The sequence below is a fragment of the Brachyhypopomus gauderio genome, unplaced genomic scaffold (genome assembly GCF_052324685.1).
Source record: "Brachyhypopomus gauderio isolate BG-103 unplaced genomic scaffold, BGAUD_0.2 sc62, whole genome shotgun sequence".
Classification (NCBI taxonomy): Eukaryota; Metazoa; Chordata; class Actinopteri; order Gymnotiformes; family Hypopomidae; genus Brachyhypopomus; species Brachyhypopomus gauderio.
The window spans coordinates 922,782-941,876 of NW_027506883.1; the positions used below are offsets into that span (position 1 = coordinate 922,782).

General features: G+C 42.1%; 1 protein-coding gene across 1 annotated transcript; it reads right to left on the minus strand.

Annotated features, from left to right (window-relative positions):
- Positions 1 to 1,021: 1,021 nt before the first annotated feature.
- Positions 1,022 to 10,960, minus strand: iffo1b (intermediate filament family orphan 1b). Its single transcript, XM_076988457.1, has 9 exons — positions 9,588 to 10,960; positions 7,346 to 7,406; positions 4,749 to 4,844; positions 4,127 to 4,267; positions 3,484 to 3,659; positions 2,470 to 2,590; positions 1,627 to 1,716; positions 1,383 to 1,513; positions 1,022 to 1,255 (listed from the first exon to the last, which is right to left on the minus strand). Exons 1-9 carry the CDS (start codon positions 10,634 to 10,636, stop codon positions 1,171 to 1,173), a joined length of 1,950 nt encoding a protein of 649 aa, XP_076844572.1. The 5' UTR covers positions 10,637 to 10,960; the 3' UTR covers positions 1,022 to 1,170.
- Between the last annotated feature and the right edge of the window lie 8,135 nt (positions 10,961 to 19,095).

The window sequence follows — 19,095 nt, forward strand, 5'->3', positions numbered from 1 at the left end:
CATATGTAGCTGATGTTGAAAATGCTAGCTTTGATATTACCATGCAAGTGCACTCCAATGCTAATTGAAAACCTTTCCTCGCAAACTTGTACGAACCTTAAGAGCAAAGCCATATACATAATCTTGAATGTGCTTCACTGATGAAAACGAGATCTTATCAGGACACGTAGCTGTGAACCTTCTCCTATATTCAGAGCAGAAGAGGATGTGGAGATGGTTTCAGAACACCATGAGTTAGTGGCCATTTAGAATTACGCAGTTTAAAAGATGAGAGCAAGAATATACAGCAATTGCGTTCAAGATTATACTACAGTCCACCATATATTGGTCTGTAACATACACACAAACACACACACCTAGACAAAATGATTTCATGAATGTTTTTTTTTTTTGATTGTTTTTTTTACAGATCACTGATGATGAACTAACCCATACACCAGTGGTGGCTAGGTCTTAGAGCTACAACAGCACACAAAGATGATGTGCTTCTGATAATATGTATCAGTTATGGATCCTGTAGGAACCGCTAAGTCAAAGCGCTCAGTGTTTTGACTGTATTGCCCGTTTCATGAAGGAAAAAAAGTAGAATTGGGAGTGCAGGTGAGGCTAGTGCTAATTAGAGACCTGCAGACGCACAGACAGGTTGGCAGATCACAGACACACCCTGGCAGGTGGGCAACCCGCAGAAACATCCTGTACCGTGTCATTTACAGCCTTACTCCTCACAGGAACTGTGTATGAACAACAATACCCTATAATGGCAGGAATGAAGTAACCTTAAATAAAATATTTCACTTTGTATGTTAAAGAAACATTAAAAGGTTTGCACATGAAAGAGTGATGAATGATAACTGTGGAAAGTATCAGGTATCTCAGCAGACCTCCACAAATTCAATCAAACCTTAATACCTCCACAAGAGGGTAGTCACTGTCACAGTTGCGTCTTGTAAAATCTATTCCAGTGGCTCATGTGAGGTAATATTTTTTTAACCCCCCCACCCACCCCACCCTCAATATTTTGAAGTATTTAGTGGTCTGAGGGATCCACAATGTGCCCGTCTTTCTAAATTTAGAAGTGTTGCACCAAACTCTTTACACTAAATATGGCTTAGGAGTTACAGAGAGATGAGAGGAGGTCAAAGATGAGTTTGTTTCTTTCTTTGCTTGTTATTATCTTCCTCCTGCTCCAGTGTTCTCCCTCTCAGTGTCATCTCTGACGTCAAGGCCTCCACCGGGGCCAGGAGGTTCGGATTTACTGAGGACCAAATCACAACGAAGAAGGAAAAGATGATCACTCATCACGTACGAAAAACAACACGAGATATGTAGCGACAGTGTGTGTATACGTGTGTGTGTGTGTGTGTGTGTGTGTGTCCGTCCACCTGTCTCCACTCTGCGTGATGAGTCTCCTGCAGGTCTCCATCTGAACATCCAGCCCTCTCTTCATGCTGCACATCTCCATATACTCGTGCAGGTGCCTGTTCATGTCAGACTTCGCCGTGGCCAATTCCAGCTACACAGATAGAGACGTTGGGAGAGTTCATGTAGCATTTATTACATGTTAAGTATGCTTGCACATTCTAGTCTTTTGGACAATGAGGAAGAGCAGGATTCCTCTTCTCCAACCTCTATCTGGCCAATGGTCTCTTGATACTCCTTCTCCCGGGACTTGAACAGACACTCGGTGTCTTTAATCACCTTCTCAAGAGACTCCTCCTGTAGACAGGTAGAGTTAGAGAGAGTGGGAGGATCAGAGAAGGGGTGCAAGCAGATGCCAGAAACACACCGTCTCTGCTAGGCAGCTGTACCCACAAACTGTTGGCAACAGATAAACATTTATCAGAATTAGATTGTTAAGGGGGGGGGGGGGGGGGGGGTTGATCCATCAGGTAGTGAGAGAAGTCTGCTCCTCACCTGGACGGGTCCTGTCACCTGGCATGGTTCCACACACTACACTGATCAGTGTGTGTGTGTGTGTGTGTGTGTGTGTGTGTGTCTGTGAGGAAGACATTGATGCATATGTGCATGGTTATAACAAATATTGAATTTGACCAGAACTGCCCTGTGGAAGCATGTCATAATGCATCAACATAATATGGCCTCTTAATCTTTTGCTCACTTTTTTATCTTTCTCCTTGTGTGTTTGTGTGTGTGTGTGTGTGTGTGTGTGTGTGTGTGTGTGGGAGAGGGACTCATGACTCAGCCCTTGACAAATGGCCCTTATCCATTCTCCTCTCAAAGAGCTGTTTCATCCAGCTCCATGTGGTTTGGGCATATTAGCGTGACACATAAGCCTCCATGGACAGAAGGCGACATGAAGGCAAAGGGCAGATGAAACTAGCCAGGAGCTACAGCAACGCTACAACAGACAAACCAAAGTGACTGGCTGAGATGACACTGGGTGGATATCACTGAGCACATCACCCATGGAGCTCCTGGTCCTGTTCGGTAGCCACCAGATTGTCTTACCTCACCGTGGCTGATGTCTGAGGCCAGAGTGCATCCTGGGAAATCCTCCCAGAGCAGCAAGGTCTCCTCAGTCTCCTCCCATGCCAAAGAGTCACAGTCATCTTCAAACTCACATTCTCGCCTGAAACACACACACACACACACACACACACACACACACACACACACACACACACACTAGGGTAGTACCATCACTCTCATAAACATAAAGTGTAGAAGTGTAGGAGTTTGTAGTGCGATCAGTGATGCAACGGTGATATATGCAATGGTGTAATGGCCAACATGTTGGAAATGAATTTAAGGAACTTGTCTGTTATATATTGTCTTTAATTTGTTAAATTGTTAATTGTCTACTGTACTGTGTACTGTAAATTTTACACAGCCCTAAATTATATGCTCACTACTTTAAAGATTTCTTAATTATTGTACCTAGAGATTCACCAACTACCAGAACCAAAGTCCTTGTGTGTGTAAACATCAGTGAAATACACCTGATTCTGATTGTATTTGCACAGAGCTCTGAAGTGCAGCCATGACCTTAGAAGACGTGTTGCTAAGGTCAGTCCCAAGCTGATGATCCAGAGTTTGATTCCCAGTGCAATGCTTTGGTGCTGATTCATAAGAACACACCTGGCTGTGCTGTTATTGGGCAGGAGAACGCTAGTGGACAGGAGAACGCTAGTGGACAGAACTCTAATGGGCAGGAGAACGCTAGTGGGCAGGAGACCTGAGAATATAGAATGTGTTGTACTCTTGATCAAAGGATGATATTAGGATATGATATACGGATGATATTAGGATATGATATATGGATTATATTAGGATATGATATACGGATGATATTAGGATATGATATACAGATGATATTAGGATATGATATACAGATGATATTAGGATATGATATACGGATTATATTAGGATATGATATACGGATGATATTAGGATATGATATACAGATGATATTAGGATATGATATACGGATGATATTTGAATATGATACACAAAACAACTTACAGCTGGTTCAACATCCTCTGCATCTCTTCATTGATCTGATTGGAGGAGGTGGTGCCTGACTCCTCCTCTTTTGCACCACATCCATCACTCTCTGAGGTACTGGTTGGATCATCTGTCTCACTGCTGGGGTGGGCCGCCTGTTTCCGTGGACGGCAGCCGAGTGAAGACTGTGGGCTCTGAAAGAGAGAGAACACAAACTTGAACTGCATGTAAAAGGTTAAATGTTTCTGATCCCAAGAAGGGAAACGCTTGGACCTTTGTAGATATAAGAGGATGTATAGACAAACCAAAAAAACTTTTGACCGGGCCCAAAAACTGGGTGCAGGTCTAGGAAAGAAAGCTCAGTAGAACCACGTTTCAGTTTTGTGGAAGTGAAGAGAAAGACACTGACAGTGCAGAAACCGTCCCAGTGTCTTTCAGAATGAGTCAAATCTACATTAATCAGCAGGTGATGGAAAATCTCATTACCACCGGCAAAAATTAACATCAGTAATCCAGAGCCGTATGCCGGGGTGTGTGTGTGTGTGTGTGTGTGTGTGTGTGTGTGTGTGTGTGTGTGTGTGTGTGTGTGTGCGTGCGTGCGTGCGTGCGTGCGTGCGTGCGTGCGTGCGTGCGTGCGTGCGTGAGTGTGTGTTCCACACACCTGGAACATTTTGATGGAGTCCTCACAGTTCCTCTGCTGTGCTAGGTCACACAGACGGGCGGTGATGTCAATGCGTCTACAGATATCCATGTCCACCTTCATCGCCTTCTCCTGGATCTTACTGTCCAGGTCAGACAGATTCTGTGTGTGTATAGTGTTAAGACGGAAGAAAGAAGGCAGTTATCAGTCTTAACAATTAATCTAACAGGGCAGAAATAACAATCTAACCACGTTAGTGTTCTATTCCAGCAAATACCCAGAGTAATAATTCTGACCAGTACCACTGCTAATAAGTAAAAGCTACATTTCCACAATAACATTCTTTGGCTGTACCTGGCTGTACATTAATTATGCTATTATGAATGCTACTACCCAGTTGGGAGACTTTTGACTGAGTGACTAAAAACAGTGACATCGAAATAAAAATTTTCCCATCAGATCTTTCTACATTTCAGACATTTAGTAAATTAAAAAGTACATTTATCTTATTTATTCTGATGTCATTTATTCAAAGTGATGTATAGTACGTATGACCATGCAGTATTGCTGTACTGTATGTCCAGTACTCACACTGAAGTATGTATGATCATGCAGTATGCAGTACTATATGTCCAGTACTCACATTGCTCATTAGACCCTTAAAGAGTACGAGTTCAGCCTTCAGTTGCTGCACCCTGAGGGCCAGTTCATCCTGACACACCTCACTCTCCTGCAGGTCCTGAACACGCACAGGTACGTGTGCACGCACACACACACACACACACACACACACACACACACACACACACACACACACACACAAGTATGATCAATTATGCTATTATGCCAATAATTCAAAGAGAGATCATTTGAATAAGAATGTTTACAAGATAAATCCCTTCAAAGTCCCATGAACTGACATAGCTAGTGCATTCTGGGATTTCCAGCTAAAATGTCAGACTACAAGAGAAGCAGAAACTGGATATTTTAACTGTACACCAAACCTTGTCCAGCAAGAACAGAACAATATAAACCCTGTGCCTTATGACAAAAAAATGCAATCACACTGGCCAGTTAATAAAAAATATTTAGTTGTATAAATTTGCTTAGTTGCTTATCCAAAAGTACACTTCAAGTGCAGATCGCACAGTTCAAGAATATAACAGATTTTTAGTAAGGAGTCACCATGGGACGGTGTAGTTTTATTTAGGACTAAGATTGGTTTTCATCTGGAGAACCAGGGTGCTGGCATAATTAAACAGGATGTTCTGGAGCGATGAAGCTGCCTGATACAGGTCTTAGCCTGTACTACACTCTGTAAAACACCATCAGACACTCTGTAAAGTGATCTAGAAATTCAGTTTGTCAAGCAGGGACACAGTCTACACAAACTAAAGTGAACTGAGGCCATACAAACCATCGCTTCATCAGAAGACCCGTAACTCTGTTTAATTGTGACTTACTGTAGAAAATATAAAGAGACTGAACTTGGCTTTGACGTTAAGACACATAACTTGAGACTCCAACTGAACTTGAGATGAGTAACATTTTTGCCAATGATATTTCTATTGCAACATGAAAAGATGTTTTAAAAACACAATGTGAGCTTGAGCGGTCATTCAAAAAAAATGTGATAAAGTTCACTGACTAGTATTCAAGATAATAAGTGATGAAAGGTAGGTTTGTCAGTCACAATAAGTGGCAAAAAGTACATTTATGTAAATCCGCCCACCGCTGTGGAAGCTAGGTGATTTTATTTGACCACTAGCTTATTAAACCAGAGGTAGATCATTACTCATTATTTTTAGTTGTGACTCACAGATCTATTGTCTTAAGTCAAAGATGTACGGGGATTTTGTGTCAACTTTACTTTGTTATTGAAAGAGGATTGCTTTAGTGCTTGGTTGAATGTGGTGAATGTGTGAGCTGACATGTATATTTCCTTGTGACGTTACTTGAGACGTGACTCAAGGCTGCAAAATAAAGACTTCCTTGTGATTTGCATATGTGACTTGTTCCTTCCTCAGACTGACAATATACAGATGAGTTAAATACAGAATATTAGACAAGGACAGATGTGAAGCCATGAAGAAAAACAATCTCATTTGAGATGATTCCTTTCATTTCACACTGTGGCACACACTCCTCTTCGAGTGAGTTTATCTGATGTAATAAGGCTGTTACACAGTCAGCATCAACACAAAGACCTTCTGGCAACTCGTCAAGATGAGATAAATACATTACAGTGCTCAGAGAGAGGTCAAGGAAGGGCTGAAAGGAAAACGATGAGAAAGCACACAAATGGAGAAGAGGAACTTTGTGACGTGACTTGTGCACTATCCCTGTGACTGCATGAGTGCACAAGAAACCACAGCAGAAATGCAGATCAGGAAACACACCATGCTCTGCAAAAATAATACTCACAAAGGAAACAAAATAAAACTACAATACTACTACAGCAGATAAGAAACCATGAACACAATGGCCTTTTAACAACCCATTTTTATGTATATTTAAAGTTTCGTGTAAATTAGTTTTTAAAAATATGAGATTGATTTTTCTTCTGTGATGATCTCATGTTGGAGGATGGTGTGGAAAATGATACCGGATCACCTGGCCTTACACAACCAGTCCCTTCTGAACAACTCGTAGGTTAATATTTATATTTATAATCTATAATTAGGTATAATAATTTATAATCAGTGAAATAAGTTAAATAACTTTTTTGTTTTAACCACCTTCCATTCAAGTGTCCGTCTAATGTCAACTCAGTGAAAGATTTCCTGCATTTCCCACAATGCAACCTCGCCCTCTGCATTGCATTCTGGACCTTTGAGTCTATAGCTTGTGACGTCTGAACGTATATGTGGGCTTTCTTGTAAGGCTGAACATCACTGAAAAATAATCAGTCAAGAAACCTCTTACTCTTTTTCAGCAGTAGACAGAAAATGTAAGTGTTTGAGATTTTTTTTTCTTTTTTTCTTCTATTAAAAACCACTCTAAATGTGCCATCAATATCCCCTTGTGGTAAAACAGTGGTTTACAATGGTTAACTTCTCGTGGGAATAGCAAATGCTGCATCAAATATCACATTAGGGCCAGAAAAGCAAATTAGCAAATATTTCAAAATGAATCATAAGTATATTATGGACAGAGTAAAGAAAACAGGAGGTACTAGTGTAACAGGATAGAGGGAGAGAAAACAGATCAATGCTTCATATGGACATCACATGTTCTCACCTCCTGCAGGTCTGTAACCTTCTGCTGTAGCTCCACCCTCATTGTGTATTCTTCCTCCCACCTTAGAAAAAGAAAAAGTCATCAACCTCAGCCTGAAGTTCAATGTACCAATACAACCCTAGCATCGTGACAGTAGGCCAGTATACCAGATTAACACCGCCAGTCATAGGTTTTACATCAGTCTATGATCGTCTGTATACTATATGTACTAGTGTGTTTGTGCCAGTGTGCTATTTTTACACTTTGAACGCCACGTTAGAGCATTTATACTACCAGAGTGCAGCAGAGTGGAACAGAACAAGCTGCCTCTCTCTCTCTCTCTCTCTCTCTCTCTCTCTCTCTCTCTCTCTCTCTCTCTCACTCTCTCTCTCTCTCTCTCTCTCTCTCTCTCTCTCTCACTTCCCGTTCTCTCTCTTACATAAGCGCTCTAAATGCAGCATCCATAAAGTTTATTAAAATTTGCTCACTGGACTACACAGTTGGACTAAGAGCAAACATGCAGCTTCTAGGAGCCAACACACAATTACTGAGAAGCTGATGGGTGGAGAACGTAAGGATAATGATGACTGCATGCACTCTGGCTCGCCCGTAAACTGCAATGCAGATGCAAGGATGCAGGAGAGGAGAGGAGAGGAGGAGTTTAGGGAGGGAGGGAGGGGGGGGGGGGGAGGGAGAGGGAGGGAACAGAGATTGGTTAGAATAATACAAATATGCTAATAAATTCAGGGTGACTTAGCAAGGGACCTAAACAGGTGTAAAGGACTACAAATACATGAGCTATAATTACTCTGTAGCTTCGCCTTTACATTCCACAAACTATGAGTCAGGGCACAAATATAGTGACCAAAATGACCACGCAGCTCGAAATAATTGTGTGAGTACAGAGAGAACGAGGCCGTTCGGCTGTAACTTTGAGGCAGGTCGGGACAAACCACCGCAATGTTCCCGAGGGGACAGACTCCAGGACGCTTCCACCAGGAACATGCTCAGATCTGATCCGTCTTACAGATTCCCACCAAACTGATACGGCTACTTAACTGGTTGTTGTGTCTTCTTCAGTTCTTCTCCATTACCTGACATGCCTGGGCAAACCTGTGCCTGTACATGTCAGATGACATCACCACGATGTCACAAGGATCAAAAAGGCTGTGCTGGTGTAGCCTGTGCTGGTGTAGGCTGTGCTGGTGTAGACTGTGCTGGTGTAGCCTGTGATGGTGTAGCCTGTGCTGGTGTAGACTGTGCTGGTGTAGGCTGTGCTGGTGTAGCCTGTGCTGGTGTAGGCTGTGCTGGCGTAGCCTGTGCTGGCGTAGCCTGTGCTGGCGTAGACTGTGCTGGCGTAGCCTGTGCTGGCGTAGCCTGTGCTGGCGTAGACTGTGCTGGCGTAGACTGTGCTGGCGTAGCCTGTGCTGGTGTAGCCTGTGCTGGTGTAGGCTGTGCTGGTGTAGGCTGTGCTGGTGTAGACTGTGTGATGTGGCTGAAGTGTTATATAAGTGGCTTAAAAGTGAGATGTGCAGCAAATGTCACTTTCTGTCTAAACACCTTTTTGTGCAAGCTTGGTGCCAGTCGTTCTAGTGGTTTTAGCACTCTGTAGTTTGGATAGAAGGCTTCTATCATTTTCCATTTAACAACCACAAAGCAGCTTCAGATCACACATGATTCACAAGTGGGAACAGCTGCATTGACACATGACAGAAATAAACAGAGGCTGTGATAAACTGCCCTTGTGGGTGTGAGAGAACTTACTGTAATTCATTTTGCTAGAGCACAAGAATAAGACGAATATATGAACGGGTGTTTTTTTTGCAGAAAGCTCATGAGACACTGGTTCTGTCCTTGTGAAAGTTTTCTAATCATCAGTTCACCTTTTCCTGTGACCTCGTGCTAAACACCAATTCGTTAAAGCGACAGACGGTAAGAGTTTGGCACCAAGTGAAGATCAATAAATAAACAAGCTCCATCCTGAGCAGCAGGAGCGTGGACAGCACTTCAGGACCGGTGTAGGCATGCTGAACTCAGCTCTGTGTGACTGATGTATGATGCTCCGGTGTTTAGCAATGCAGGTAGCAGCTGGACATTGTACACATCAGTAAACAACGCACCCACTGCAAAAACAACAGCCCTAACCTTTTTCTGTGGCTGCTAGGACTTGACAGTATGACCACAGGCATGTATGAGTGCACAGAGACAAAAAATTGGACCATCGTGTTAATAAATGTATAAATGCAAGTGGAATGTCATTCACCTGCGCTTGTATTCGTCCCTCTCTCTCTTCACTTTTGCCAGGACGTTGTAAAGTGCTCTGATCTCGGGGGTGATGGTGTCTATCTGCACACCGACTCCGTCTGGGTGTACCCAGGAAACTCCGGGGCTGGTCACCCGGGTCTCCGGACCCGAACCCCACTTACGGGTGTGGTTGAAGGACCAGATGGTGCCAGGGAGAAACCGGGGAGGTAGATTTGGGGACATCCTCGTGCTAACACAGTTCAAATTAGGAGCGTTATTGGAGTTATTGGTGTTGGCGGCGGCCGGTTCGGTAGGTGTACACAAGGTGCTCGAATAATGATCAGATGCGCCAAAGGTCTGAGTCTTATCGTCAGCTTTATTGGCCTCGAGTCTGAGCACAGTTGTGAGGGGGGGTGTGAACAGAGTGGTGGGTCTCCTCGCCGAATTGTTAGTGTTTTGAAAAGGCAGAGATGAGGGTCGGACGGGAATGGGCCCAACAAACCCAGTCTGCACCCCAGTTTCTTTAGTCTGAGCCCGTCTCCCATCCGCAGTGCATCCGTTTGCATTACTCCCCAAAGCCTGCTGCAGCTGCTTCTCAAGTATCTTGTTTCTCCTCTCCAGTTCATGCACTTTGGCCAAGAAGCATCGGAACCGCAGGTTGAGGGTCTTCAGGACGCTGATGTTGGAGCCCAGGTCGTTCCTCAAGGCCATGGCGGCGGGGGGCAGCGGCACAGTGCGGGGAAGTAAAGTGTTGAGATGCAGATATGATTGTGAAGATGCTGGCGGTTCCGCACCCGCGTGGATGCCGTCAGGGCCTAATCCAGGATGATCACAGAGGAAGAAGGTTGGATCTGGAGCCTCGAAGACCTCGGGGAGCAAACCGGAGGGGGAGACCGGGTAGCTGGAGACCGGGGAGCTGGAGCCCGGGTAGATGGAGCCCGGGTAGCTGGAGACCGGGTAGCTGGAGACCTCCTGGTACTGTTGGAGATGCTGATCGGAAGTCAAGCTTTCCCCCAGCAACGAATTCATACTACGGTACAGAAAATTGAAACGCTGCAAATCTGGCATGAACACCGGTTATGCGTGACTCAGTAGTCTAAAACGTTGTAACTTTATAAAATACTAACTCTATATAAAAGGTTATAACTGTTTGGAGTCCAAGCGCAGTCTGACTGACAAATGAATCGCAAATTAATGCTGACAAAGAAAAGGTTTCTAGTCGTAACGTTTTGTCGAATAATACCACACAATAAGCTGTAGTGTGTTTGCTTAATGAGTGGGTATGCATGCAACATAAAAAGTAAGACTGTTATAATAAATTAAATTAAATCAAGATATGTTCGTCCCAAATGTGCGTCTTGCGGCTGTTTTCTGGCAACTAAAAACACTCACACGCACTACTGCAGAGATTTGGGCACCGGACTACCGTAATATACAATGTAGTCGCGAATATAACCTTTTATTTTATGATTAGGTTCAGTACATTTCCCGTCCATGATATATGACTTCTTACAAATGCAAAATATTTTCTAAGATGTTATGTCGAAATGAATTTAATGTGATTTTAAAAAAGAGTCTGGTTTTTAAATCTCGTGTCCCACATGCCAGTATTTACGGTAAAGACGAGCTACGTCAGATATAATAACGGAGGTCAGAATATCGCCACTCAAATCACTCCTGTAATTCCTTTATGCTATTTTGTGTAAACTGTTAGTTTGAATTAAACGTGAAAAAACTATAAGCCTGCATATATTGCCTCTATTAAACAGAAAACTAGCCAGGTAAAACTGATTGAAAAATACAAAAAAAAAAAAGGTTTCGATCTTTTAAATCTAAAATAGCCTCCATGTAATAGATTACGAAGAAATAGGAGCAACGATATTATGGCTGAACAAAACTTAAAAAAAACTGCTTGTAAATGTTGTGGAAACAAATATTTGAGTACGCACTGACTCAGCAAAAGTATAATAATTATCATAATTATCACCAAACAGATGTGTTCGCATTTAGGCTGTTAATAAGTCAACCGCACACATGTAGGTCTGCCTTATCTCACCACAGATAGCCCCAATATTGAGTAATATTTACTTTACTGTGGGGTGCAGCCTACAGTAATAACATGTTAATAATTTAATGCAAAGCACAGAGGGACGGAACTTGGAAAGTAAGCGCAGGCTGTCCAAGAAGCAGGTTTTCTTCACCTTCTAGTGCAGTAAACCTAATTAAAAGCTAAATGTGTTTTAGTCTTGTCATTCCTGTCACCGGGCACATAACCGAAAGCTGCTGAAGGTGAATTTTCTCCTTCGCCTTCCGTCCTTTGCTCTCTAGCTCCCTCTGTAGGGCGGCTGTGTGTCCCGGATGGTCAGTGTGGAATGAACCTATAGAGACGGTGCAAAAAGAAATAAACTGTATATTTGGGACTGGGCACCACTCCAGAGAAATCATACACATCTAGAATTCCGTTTCTCTAGAAGACCCGCGTGAAATGATGAAAGGAAAGATGATGAAGGCAAACATTTAAGAAGTGGGTAAGACGAAATGTAAAGTGAGACATGGCATGAGGAACGTCAGTGGGACATACAGTTGCCCTTTGAGCGCACGAAAGGTCAGCCTAAGGGCCAGAGAACGACCTTAGCTACCTGCAGGTTTTGCTTCCTATGGGTGACAGTGGATGAGGTAGGAGAGGACATGACCAGAGCAGTACAACTGACAGCAACAGGGTTTGACTCATTTAAATCTATGACGGCATGTGAAATCAATGAGAAGATTGAGTTGCTTACTTAAAGTACAAACCCAAGGATAACATAACATCGTATCACCATTTTGTCATCATTTAACGTTGGGACATAATAGAGGACATGAAATAATTGGCATAGCAACAAGACATACTAGACATCATAGCATATCTTTTTAATTAATTATTAATTTGTTTAATTAATTTGTGCCATATTTTGTCAATTGTGATTTTTTTTTTACACCGCAATCAAAATTTGTCCTCCGCTTTTAACCCATCTGTGCAGTTAACACACACACACACCAGTGATTACTAGGGGCGCCCGGGGAGCAGTTGGGGTTAGGTGCCTTGCTCAAGGGCACCTCAGTCATGGCCTCAGTTCTGGGAATCGAACCCACGACCCTCCGGTTACAAGACCAGTTCCCTAACCACCAGGCCATGACAAATCTACATTTATTGCTAGTCATGTAATGATAGAATATCTTGTTAGACTTCGAATAAATCATACACGGACAGTAATGATGGAGACCTGTGTATTATCTTGTTTTTACGATACAAAATATCGTAGCAATAACTATATGCAGCCAGATATTGTTGCGCCTTCCAAATCATAATTACCTGCCTTTATGTTTCTTCTGCGTAGTCTTCTAGTTTCTGTCTCACCTCAATTAATTTAAGGTAGCAACATAGGAGCTGAGGATGATGAAGATAGAATGAGGAAGCACGTCAGAGGCATCACTGACAGGTGATTTCATTCTCCACCTGCACAAAAGAGACAGACGTCCAATCAACCACACGAATGTTATTTGCACTTGAGAATGCTTACTTGCTTACTATTCTCAATCTGTGCTGAGTGAATGTCAATGGAGTGTTCATCTAAGATGCGTCCATGAATAAATACACTCTCCTTTAATATTATTTAAAAAAGTGATTAATTTGCAACTGCACGACCACTAGAAGTGCTTATGATAACCCAGAACATTATGCATCAATAAATATGGTTTGGGGTATGGATCTTATGTCACGTCCTTTGATATTTGATAAGTTGTCTAGCCCACTGTAGTTTTTTAGTAATAGATATGTTTGGCCAGTTTAAGGGATTTTTTAATGACTGTGGATGGTTGTGGTTGAATGCATGACAGCAAAACTGTTAAGTGCCAAATATGTGGAGAATCAAAATAAGTTGTTATGGTTTAAGTGTGGTAAAATATAAACATTATTTAATTTTGAATATGAAAAATACTGTTTTATGTATGAAATATGCTACAAAATGATCAATAATGTTATATTTAAACTGTATTGGAGGAAATTAGCTTCTTGCTTTATTCCTTTTCTCATATGAGGTGATAGAAAATATCTCCGAGGTAAATCCGCTGCACAGCCGTTGCTGACCGTTGCTGTCACAAGATACGCGCATGGCAACATATATTTAGCTAATCAGTGTCTTTGAGTCTGATGCCTAAAGAGCACTTTATCACCCCAGAGTCAGTGTTCAGTAGGAAGTGCTGATTCTAGAGTCTGTTGGGGCCCTGAGGAAATAATCATGGAGCCCCCTTACAGATTCAGGCCTCTTACCATCATTGCAAACTTTGCACATTAACACTGCTGTAGGTTAATGTTTGTCAGCTCTTAGGGGCCCCTCACTGGCCTGGGGCCCCAAGCAATTGCCTGTCTCATATTAACTCCCACAGGGCTTACTAAGTTGCTCTAATGTGTGGAAGCCACATAAACTAATGTATCATGCCCTAACCTGTACCTTTCTTTGTATGTGATATAAGACATCATCCAGCAATATCTGGATCTCTAGAAATTCCTAGTTTGTTTTATAATTAAGTTTGTAAATAGTGCATATGTTTCTGAAGAAGACTTAATCTTCTTCATCTTATCATCTTAATCTTAATCTAATAATGCGTACTGTACCATCAATCTGAGCACATTAGAGCTGCAACTAATGATTTTTTTTTTTGTTGGTAGTTTTTAAATGTTAATACTAATTAAATAATTACTGCCTATTTCACAGAGCACAAGTAGTTTGTGTAACATTGTTTAGGATGGTTTCTGAAATAGTATGTCACAAACATCCCCACCTAGAATATTTTTTAGGATGAAATGCCCAAAATGAGAAAAAGTAACTTTAACACTGTTACATTGATTCATTTGTTACAATGTGCATTTTAAAATGTTAAAGCCATAATACTCGAGGCAAGGCCTTATAAGCAAATCCGTTCAAGGCAAAGCATCCATGTCAGTGTAGTGTCTGGAATATCTTAGAAGAACTCAATGGACATTACACGTAATTCTCATCATTAAGGGCATCATCTAAAGGCTTTGTTGGAGCAAAGGGGACTGTGACCCATTTTTAAAGGATTCTGATTACACATTCAGCGTTCCCTCTGTATTGTGTGGAAGTTCAGTAATTATGATTCAAGGTCACTGAACACTTTCTTTCAATTTAATGTGATCTCTTATTCGTTCATTCATCTTCTAAAGCCACTTAATCCAATTTGGCGTCTCCTGGGACACAAGGCAGAAGCCTTCAGGGTGAAAAGCAGAAATCCTCGACAGGGTGCCAGTTCATTGCAGGTCAGTGAATGTCATCTTGCACCAAAGTGACAAATGAGGATATCCTCTTTCAGAAAAGCGAACTGAATCTGCATCTCATTGTACCGCAGGCTAACTACTCTGTGCATATGTGGGTTGTTGTATTTATGTTACTCAGGATTAAAGGATTCCACTTTAAAGCACTTTTAAGCTCTTCTAAAGATAGTGAAGTTCACAATTTACCACTTTAATGATAAATATTAATGGAACATGTATTTATTCAGGGATGCATCTTAAATAAACACTCCATCAAAGTTCACTCAGTACAGATTGAGAAAAGGGAGCATTAGAAACCCTTTGAACCTTAATCACATTAACAATTTAGTAGCAAAATAATAATTTCAGATTGATTTGCACCTTAAGGCAATTGCAAAGCTTGGCCCTCATACTAATCTCATATATTGTGTAAAAAACATTTTAAAAGGTGTACTGTAGCTTGGACGATTTGTGTCAGTCATCCTCTGAGTGTGGTGGTGATACATGAGTGAGATACATGCATACATACATACAGGTTTCATAATGAGTCTGTGTTTAGTATTATGACAAGCTCATGTGCTGCCTGAAGGTGTGAGAGGGTCTCTGATGCCGCCGGTGTTCTGGTGACCCTCAGTGCACCGGAGCAGAGATAACGGAAGGACTCACAGAACCAAAAGAAGCAGCAACACGCCTGTTTACTAGGCAGACATCTAAAAGGAGTAAAGCATGTCTCTGTTTGTAGTCAGTTGGTTAAGTATTAATTGTCTCTGATGACCAATGAACAGTCAGGACACCCATATCAAGACATTTAAATGTTCATGTCCAACGTGCCTTTCTTGGAGACGGTTTATGCTGAGTAAACACATGCTCCTTGTGTCCGAGTGCTACAACTTCACTTTGCATGGTTTTAGATCAAGGCTAAAGAACACTAATAACCACCACATGACTCACTGCTCAGTTTCTGAGTTTGTGTGTCTCTCCATCAAGAGTAACACTGCAGTAAAGTTTATTTAAGGTGTTTGAAGGTGCTTGCATGTCCGACATCTCTTGGGCCAATACCAAAGTCGGACATTACAACAAACCATCTGCCCCTGATGGTGTGTGCGAGGGAATACATGCGGCAATGTGTGTGCTCTCTTAATGCCCGTGTCTGCTTGTTTTTTCCTGTTGCACTGGTGCCTCGTTCAGTCTATCTGGACCACGAGAGATCTCTTAAAAAACAACAGTATAGCAAATAGCAAGAGGTGGAAGCAGGAAGTTGGGAAAGGGTTTATCCTTGAGCGTCTTCTCTGCTCCACCCCGTTCTTTACTCACAGTAGATCTGAGGGATGATGGGTTGAAGGGCTTCGTCTCTCTCTCCTCTGTGGTCCCACCTGTCTGCCAGGCCCACATGCAGCCGATCTTATTGTAGCCATTATTCCTGTAGCCATTATCCTCACAGATCTTACTTCCATCTACTTCTCCATCAAGTGCTTTAGCATATCACCACACGTTCAAGGAAGCCAAGCACAAAACATAATTCACAGCAGTATTAAATTACCATAATTCACAGCTTTACATAACACGATTACTTAGCTTTTTTCCCGAGCAATAACAACATTTGATAATTACTTATAATGAGACCCAGGCTTTTAACATCATGACAGGTTATACAAAGACATGCAACTCGTATAGTTTAGTGTGTAGGTGTAAACTCAATGATATGAGGAAACGTATCTACTGACTAGACATATGTGGAAGCAGACGACACACAGACACGTCTTTCTCCAACTTTGTCCATCTGCAATTCTTTTATCTCTGTCTCTTACTCTCACTGTTAGAAAAGGGAATTGTGTTATTGATTCACTGGTGGAACAGCAGGAAGCTCAGAGCTCTTGACTTAGAACATGATCGTGGCTGTGTGACTGGCTATAGTCTATTGTGGACACCATACACTCACCGGCCACTTTATTAAGTACACCTTGCTAGTACCGGGTTGGACCCCCTTTTGCCCTCAGAACTGCCTTAATCCTTCGTGACAGATTCAACAAGGTACTGGAAACATTCCTCAGAGAGTCTGGTCCATATTGACATGACAGCATCACGCAGTTGCTGCAGATTTGTCAGCTGCACATCCATGATGTGAATCTCCCGTTCCACCACATCCCATCCCACCACCACTCATCAGATCAGGCAACATATTTCCAGTCTTCTATTGTCCAATTTTGGTGAGCCTGTGCGAATTGTAGCCTCAGTTTCCTGTGCTTAGCTGACATGAGTGGCACCTGGTGTCGTCATCTGCTGCTGTAGCCCATCCGCGTCAAGGTTCGGCGTGTTGTGGGTTCAGAGATGCTCTTCTACATGCCTTAGCTGTAACGACTGGTTATTTGAGTTGGTGTTGCCGTTCCATCAGCTTAAACCAGTCTGGCCTTTCATGTACGCGAAAATCCCAGATCAGCAGTTTCTGAAATACCCAGACCAGCCTGTCTGGCACCAACAACCAAGCCATGTTCAAAGTAATTTAAATCAGTTTTCTTCCCCATTCTGATGCTCGGTTTGAACTGCAGCAGATCGTCTTGGTCACGTGTACATGCCTAAATGCATTGAGTTGCTGCAATGTGATTGGCTGATTCGACATTTGTGTTATTGAGCAGTTGGACAGGTGTATCTAATAAAATAGCTGTGAGTTTATATAATCGCATCCTCCACAATTGCTATGACAGCACATATTTAATCGATATATATTAACATGGTTGAGATAATAGGTTTCAGAAACCTCACATTAATACAAGATAACAGTAGTGAGGGTAGAAGCTGATGCTTACAATTAATAAGAGATAAACGCCCACACTCACTTAAAACATACTTACAAAACTTCAGTTCAGGATAAAGTGTGTCAGATACTGGCAGCAAAGTATAGGGACAAAGGGCTTCAAGTATGGTTGCTGGAGAGGTCAAACTTGTGATGAAAAGTGTATAGAAAACGTGAGGGTATTACACAGATGGAGAAAGGAAGCACTACAGCTGATGGTCTTTTGGATGGTATGATAGTTCAAGGCAAGTGACTTAAGTGTATGGCAGCCATGTCAGGTTTAAAAACAGTATGTTTTCAGCAGCAGCCTTTTTCAACTTGTCCTCGGCCCCCACCACCCACCCCCCGGGGTGTCCCAAGTTTGGCTTCTCATCAACTTGCATTGGCAAAATGTGATCTGGGTTCCAGGATGTTGTGTTGCTCAGACCCCTTCACAACCAATTTATTTTCTCTGAACTGTTCAAGATCTGCAGCTTTTCCTATGGCCTGGCACAAAGCCCTCTGCTCTCGGTTTACATAACCTGTTCAATGACTAATGTGACGTCTATTTTTGCTGCATTTCAATTCTGCTCAAAATATTTCATGATGTGGACCAGAAATCAAGACAAGCCGAACACTTTGAACCAGCCTCAGAGTCTGCTCGGTTTTCTTTACCTTAACACTTCCTGTAAAACATGATACAATTACAAAAAACATAGTTGACAAGATGTAGTTACACGAAGTTAGAAAGCCTCAGGCTGGACACTTTATACAAGGGGTTAACCACTTACCTTTTGTATCGGTCCTATTTTGCATCCAATACCTTGTAGAGTTACTGGAAAGCAATAGAGGATTAATACAGTAGTTTTATCACGCCATGTTTCTCCATCATGGCTAAGCACTTTCCTTTCACTGCAACATTTTATTCTTAAATACCAACTGGCTCATATAAACAGCTTAAATATCACTATGCATTATTAATGGACCACTGACCTTGGGTACAGATGGGAAACCGGTTAAAAGGGGTGAAGAAATCCATTTAGCAAACTACGCAGCAATCTGTTCACAGCACAGCTATTAGCGTACATAGGATTTAAACCAAAGGTAGCATGACCATATTTGTTGCCAAGCAGCAAGAATTGGACAGGGTTGGATTTTTAATGCCATTGATCACAACCATTTGCAATTGCATAGACCAGGTAAATGGGACTCATTTCCTAATGTTCATAAACAGGAATGCATTTGTGTATCGGACCAAGACACTTTTGAAAACGGAGGGGGAACCCAAACCCTGTTCAAGAGTCTTGGTTAAATTACAGGCCAGGTCGATCAAGTGCAAGTACAACCCCTTAAATGCATTTGCCTTCAATTCCAAGAACTGAATTCTATATACAAGACCCAAAGAGCCAGCTAGCAAATATGCAGTAGTTGCACACTTATTCACAA